At 35.8% G+C, this 7,060-nt stretch overlaps 2 protein-coding genes across 2 annotated transcripts; both read right to left on the bottom strand.

The window, feature by feature from the left end:
- Positions 1-1,282: 1,282 nt before the first annotated feature.
- LOC129565468 (serine protease inhibitor dipetalogastin-like) lies at positions 1,283-2,091 on the bottom strand. The gene has a single exon (XM_055440418.1). The coding sequence runs from the start codon at positions 1,977-1,979 to the stop codon at positions 1,398-1,400; it is 582 nt and encodes a 193-aa protein (XP_055296393.1). The 5' UTR covers positions 1,980-2,091; the 3' UTR covers positions 1,283-1,397.
- Positions 2,092-3,929: 1,838 nt separating this feature from the next.
- LOC129565466 (serine protease inhibitor dipetalogastin-like) lies at positions 3,930-4,924 on the bottom strand. The gene has a single exon (XM_055440415.1). The coding sequence runs from the start codon at positions 4,806-4,808 to the stop codon at positions 4,071-4,073; it is 738 nt and encodes a 245-aa protein (XP_055296390.1). The 5' UTR covers positions 4,809-4,924; the 3' UTR covers positions 3,930-4,070.
- Between the last annotated feature and the right edge of the window lie 2,136 nt (positions 4,925-7,060).

Below are 7,060 nucleotides of genomic sequence, written 5' to 3'. Positions count from 1 at the left end.
TTGTGGTTTTGAACACTTATAAATAGACAATTAAAGCCATAATTCTTATAGAGAAATCTGGTGAGACAGACATGAGAACGGATCATAAATTATTGTGGAAAATTGTGAAACAATTTTGATCGAGAAACATCTATGGACGGATTATTTTTGGAACACTGATTAGGGAGCTCCCCATAATTTTTATCGACTGAGTAATCTAACTATTTAGTGATGGAATTGACCATCAGAGTACCTTTTTGTAAATATTTCATGTAAAAAGCGGTTTTTCATGCTTCAGAGTATGTGCTTATTCTCCAATACTCCCGGAAAATAACTGAGTATTGTTGAAATGAAAAATTGATATACAAAACACTACGTGACTTCGATAATGAATCATTGTTATATAATTCTACGATTTCGCAGCCCCGTAAGCTCAGTAAACAATGTTTAAATCAAAATAACTCTTTGTTTTTTTCAACCTTACCTTGAACACCCTTGATTTGGATTTGCCTGAACGTTCAAGATTATGTCGAGAGGGGCCTCCATTTTCAACACAAACATGTTTGTTTCGCTTTGTTTCTAGATGTTTCTTCGATCTAACGAAATAACCTCTTTAAACGAGATGCACGCTCGAAACAAATGATTACAAGGAATCAAGCGAATTATAACTATAGCCCGATGTGCATGGGATTTTACTCATGGAAATCTGTCTCGTCAATTTCGAATTGAAAGGGTCATGTCATCGAATAAGAAACGGAAAGTAATTATTGGTACAAGCCAATCATACACATTCATTATAAGTTGATGTGGGCTTCCAAATCAAGGTCGCTTGAATTATATTTTCAATTGATTTCAATCCTAGCGATTTTATTTCAGTGAACCGATATCAACGGCAAGCTTAACCCCTCATTAGAGCTGCCCATGAACTGAACACGAACACTTCAGTTCAAATTTGTTTTGTAAATTTCGTGTTCGTGTTCGTTCCGTGTTCAGTTCAATTGTTCAATTCATGCAAAAGTCACGTTTATGTTCGGTTAATGTTTGGTTAAAACTCGAACGAACGCGAACGATTACGAACAGTTTAGGTCAATGGGCAGCTCTAATCCTCATACAAATAAACATTCAAATCTATTTTGTTTTTGAAAGACTCTTCATTTTCATGGAAATTATATCCAGAAAAATATTTTTCCAAGATGACAACATAAAAATATGTGGTCACAATTTTAGAGCAAAATCATTTTCTGCATTCCTAGCTTAATCCAAAATTATTCATCAAATAAAAACCGAATAAAGTTATCTTTTCAATTAAATTTTATTCACAGCCTTTTCACCCAACGGTTGAATTTCAACAAATAAATCAATTTACAATAGATGTTTGCTTAAAATATTTCAAAAGCTGACTCTTCAGTAACTATAATCTACATCAATTGGTCGCATGGTCCAACGTGAGCCATTGTCAAATCAGCTTTCTTTCGTTGTTCGCAGCCCAAGAAGCATCTGTTTGCGTAATTTTTGTTGTCAGTTCCGCAAACTGGAAAGTATTCTAAGGTACAGAAGCAGTCTTCTTCAACGATTGGCAAAATGTGTACTTCATCGTCGATTCCTTCAGCGATTTCGATTGGCTTACCGCATTCACCAACATATTTGCGAGTTAAGTCGATCTTCTTGCGTTTTTCACAGTTCAACAAACATTCATTCAGGTAGGTTTGATCATTACTAGCGCAGACTGGAGTATATTCTTCGGTGCAGATACATAGCTCGTCGACCGGAAGATCATCAGCTTTTTCATCGCATTCGCCGTAGAATTTGATTTGTAAATCATGTGTGTGTTCTTTTTCACATTTGAATAGGCACAAATTGGAGTAGGTAGCGTTGTCGGATCCACAAATTGGGACGTATTCACGAGTGCAAAAACAATCGTTAGTGGGGGCCGAATGAGTTGATTGCATTGCCAAAGCAGCAATTCCAATGACGATGACGATCAATTTTTTTGAACCCATTCTTCACTTTTTGATACTTTTTTCAAAATTTTAGCTGATTTCACGCTGTTTTGTTGAATTTCCGAAATAATTACTTGTAATTGATTCAATTTGGTAGAACTGTTGCTTTCAATTTCTTTGCTTGAACTGATTTACTTACAATTTGTATGGCTATTTATATGGATCGCCTGCACATGGTGAGCTCAACCAAAATTCTTATCACACATTTTCAAGTGTGCTTTGCCGCAACTTGGAAACCGATGAGTAATAATTACACCATTCGAATTTTATCGAAATCTAAAAGAGCTAAGTAAACCTTGCCGAGAAGAAGCACTTGAGCACCACTTGTAAGAATCAAGAAAGAAAAAAATCGAATACTCAATGTTTTTTTTCTTGTTGCTGTTGATTTGACGCATTCTAACCGAAAATGCATTTGGCCAAAATGCCAATTCCGTTCAAAAATTCTTCCTCAATTTTCATGTTCTTATCAGTAACTTTGTATGTAAAAAGTAAATGCATAACATCTGTGGAATGCTAAGGAAATATTGCGATTTTTCTTATTTAAACCACCAGCTCAAGATAATCAAGTTGGAATTTATTTTCAATGGTAAATTTTCTACAATTTTGCAATTAGCATCGTTATTTTCTTGAACGAATCTTAGAACGGAAAATACCAATATTTTGCAATGGTTCCCTTGGATTCAGTGGCTAGCCAAATGTTATCACCAGAATCCGATTTACAATACATCCTAATATGTTCTTGATAACGCTTCGCTTTTAGCAAGTATATGTGATCAGAAAAGTCATTCTTAGAAAATTTCTCCATTTGTTCCGTGCTGGGCGACATTTTTGATAATAACTCAATTTGCCCGCACAAGAGTCGCTGCAAATTGGCTGAGCGTCGTATTGCAACGTCATAACGCTACTATTGAATTTCCAAAATGGTTTTCTAGCTGTGAAGGGAGTTACAGCGCCATATGTGTTTGAACATTTCAAATCATCAAAAACTTCTTCATATCAATCTAAACCGTGTTCTAGATCGACTCATCCGAAGTCAAAATGAAGATACTGTTACTCGCACTCTTAATTGCAATTGGTATACGTATGGAATAGTGTTCTTCACTTTTCTTTTGACTTTATTACATTCAATATTCTTTTCATTTCGAATTTGGTTCAGTCTAGCGTTGGGTTTCGAATGGATCGATTCCGTAAGACATCAACACAATCTTTTTCATTCTTCCAATGATGGGACGTGCGTTAAGCTATAATTATTCCATAGCCGGTCCTATCGAAAGCGTCACTTATTATAGCGGCTTATGGCCCTGTTACATCGCCCTCAATGTCACATATTTCCGAATGGGAAAGCCGTTAAAATTTGTATTATCATGCGTCAGATGATATGGACAAATGTCAATTCGCAGAAAAAGTGAAGCGTCATCAAGAACAAATTAGGATGTATTGTAAATCGGATGCTGGTAATGACATTGTGTTAGCCACCAAATCCAAAGGGACCATCGCAAAACATTGGTATGTTCCATTCTAAGATTATTCGTTCAAGGAAATAACAATGCTAATTGCAAAATTGTAGAACATTTACCAGTGAAAATAAATTCCAATTTGATTATCTTGAACTTATGAAAGAAAGCGCCTTTGTTCTTTTGATTTTCACAAAATCTTATGAGTTGAATGAATTTTAAGAGTTTGCTGTCTCATAATTGGGGAACGTACATTCAATTTGAAACGGATGCTTTCTTTACTCAATAATATCTCTTCGAATAACAACAAAAGTAAGTGGTCTTTTCAATATCATTACTGTGAAAAAGCGTTGTCTATAGACATTACATATTCCCACCTATGTGACTCGTCATTTTCATCACATGAACCAATTTTCATCGAATAGAAAAGTTCTTTTGAAAGCTGAAACCATCGCCAAACATTTTCACCTGGATGATAATAGAAAACGAATAGAAATTGTTGAACGTTTACTAATTTTATTTCAAAAACTCCCTTCCAGCGGTTGAATTACAACGAAATAATTAGTACATTTAATTTTAATTGGTTTAATTATGAACTACTTAGAATAAAATCAAAAATATTCGTTCTTTTCAAAACTTATGCATCTTCGCAAACTCCAAAATGTTTGATGACCAAACCAGTTTGATGTTTGCGTTCGCACAGCAACAAGCATTTATTGGAATAGGTTTCTCCGTTGGATCCACAAACTGGAGCGTACAATGCTGGGCAAATGCACTGATCAAATATTGACATCTCATCTGGAATTCGAATATCTTCGCCACATTCGCCGATGTATTTGAGTTTGAGATCCTTGTGCTTGCGTTGTTCACAGTTCAGCATACACTCGTTCGGGTAGGTACGGTCATCGGTGCCACAAACTGGGCAGTGTTCTAATGTGCAGAAGCAGTCTTCTTCAACGATTGGCAAAATATGTACTTCATCGTCGATTCCTTCACGGATTTCGATTGGTTCACCACATTCGCCTCGATATTTGCGAGTCAAGTCGATCTTCTTGCGTTTTTCACAGTTGAACATGCATTCGTTTGCATAGGTTTGATCATCACTAGCGCAGACTGGCAAATATTCTTCGGTACAGATACATAGCTCGTCGACCGGCAGATCATCAGCTTTTTCATCGCATTCGCCGTAGAATTTGATTTCCAAGTCCTTGTTGCGCTTCTTTTCACACTGGAACAAGCAGTTGTTGTAGTAGGTAACTCCATCCGAGGCACAAATCGGCAGATATTCACGAGTGCAGACACATTCGTTCGGCGGTGGAGCAGAGTAGGTCGATTGCACCAAAGCGGCAATTGCAATGATTACAAGTAGACTCATTTTTAACGAATTTTTCTGGAACTTTTGCAGAATTGGAGACTTCTGTTGAGTTTGAACCGCTCTTTTATTTGAATTGAACTGTTCTATTCGATTGCTTTGCTTGAACTGAATGCACCGATGTCCCAGTGGTCTATTTAAATGAATATCTTGTGCATACGTAAATGGAAGAACAAATCCTTATCAAAATGATCTCGAGAGTGTTTTGGTAGGTTCACCTTTTGTACACAATTGTATTCAATTTTTTTTATTGCAGACTTGAAAAAGTCGAGCAAAAAGTTTAAGAAAATAGAAACAAAGTACTTGAGTTGCGAAAAAGTGAGTTGTTTACGTTAAAAAGCCGGCTTCGGGTGTGGAAAACAGAGTCTTGTTGACGTTTAGCGGAAAAAATTAAGAATAACAAAAAAAGAGAATGGAATAAAAGCTATCGCTAACCAGCCAACCACAGCCAATATAAATCAGCTGTTACCAATCGTATGGCCACCGATCACAAGGTGTGAATATGACGTACGCAACGTTACGCAAGGTATTACCATGCAAAACGGGAGTGCAGTCCGTTCAGTAAATACAGACTTTCAAGTGGTTTTCAGTCCACACACTACTCGCCGTAATCGCAGCTACTACTGACAGATAAAAAATAACGCCATAATTCTTCCATTCTCAAGAAGCTTCTATATAAACAAACGTATGAACAACTTTGATTACCTATGGAGACTGTGAATGTTGCAATTACCAAGACAACATTTTCTTTCTCGCTCGCTCAGCTTAAAACAATGCTCACTATTCCAGTGAGTTCTTTATGGAAGGTTTATTGACATGAATAACAAAACAGTCCAATTCCATAATGTGCTCGCCAATTATGATTACCGGTTTCTTTACTAAAACTCAAGTGCTTTTAAAGTGTTCTCAATTTCTGCTTTAAAGTACTCTGCTAGTTAGACTTACCTCTAGTCGAATATTTGCCGTCACTGAAATATCACTCTATTATTGCGAAAAATGAGATAAGAGCTTGCGTTTGACTCGTTAGTGTTGAGGATATTTTTCGAGTTATTTTTGGATTTGACACAGTACATAGAAAGTAAAGTCGTTGCTACAGACATTTGATCATCAAGTAAAAATTGGGAATTTTTTTTAGAACAAATAGATAAAGCGTTTGTACGCATAATCGCATAAATGAAGTGTTTACGCTGTAGTAATAATTGCCCTTGTCATTGTTTTCCCCAATTTCCATGCCGAACAACGTGTTCTATAAAAAAAAATTCAATCACTTTTGCGGCGATAAGACTTCAACTTTTTTTTTGTACAACGAAATTCATTTTTTCTACCAAAAAAAGGTTGATCGAATATGTCATAAAATGTGACTTATCGTCTAGAGTCTGTTGAATTTGACAATTGGACGTCTCGAAAATACCGAAACTATAGCTCTAAACTTAGATGTTCTTAAAAAGGTAAACGCCAAAAATCTACGAAACGTTCGATCAATTAATTGAACAAATGCAATTGTGCACGTGACTGGAGTGTGAAGCACATGGCTGGAGTTTGCACACAACAAGTGTAATGTTTACGCTTCTGATTGCATTCAAGCAAAATCAAGCGCTTATTTGTCGTCTCTTTATTGCGTACAACGTCATTATGGCGTGATAATATTATAAATAGGTTAAAAATGAATCAGAAAACTTTCTACTACGTGAGTTGAATGGCGCCAGCCCTTTGTTTTGTACCAACCGAATTGTGAAATTTGCATCAATTGATGTAAAATGAATCATTTATAGTAAAGAATATTGCAGCGAATGCAATTTGTTGTTTATTTTGTCATCTGAAATAGCATTTGAATGGAAATAGTCATCAATTATTCACTCCATTTATCTTGGTTATCTTATATCGATCATCTTTCGTTTCATCTTTCTTCTGAACCTCTTTTTTAATCGATTTCAATCGAAAATGAAGCAAAAGCTAAGTAAATGAAATGAATAAGGTTTCAATGAATGATGACATTTGTTGCTGTAACAGCAGTGACGTAGAAATTTGCAAAGAATGTATTGACGTGAAACAATAAATCAATGGACCAATTTCACGCGAAAATAGTACAAGAAAAAGTGTTGTGTACGCACGAAATAATCTTCCAGACGCAAAAATTGGACTTATTTATAGGTCAAACTACCTTAGCGAAACTCGCAATGGCTGTATATTGAGCTAAGCTATTTACAAATAGCTGGCTGTTTGGTACATTTTGATTTTGTGAATATCGAGCCATG

The sequence above is a fragment of the Sitodiplosis mosellana genome, unplaced genomic scaffold, assembly GCF_009176505.1.
Source record: "Sitodiplosis mosellana isolate CC-2019 unplaced genomic scaffold, AAFC_SMos_1.0 Smas_scaffold_2, whole genome shotgun sequence".
Lineage (NCBI taxonomy): Eukaryota > Metazoa > Arthropoda > Insecta > Diptera > Cecidomyiidae > Sitodiplosis > Sitodiplosis mosellana.
Note: the sequence above shows the minus strand (reverse complement) of the source record. Positions and strands in the feature narration are given on the sequence as shown.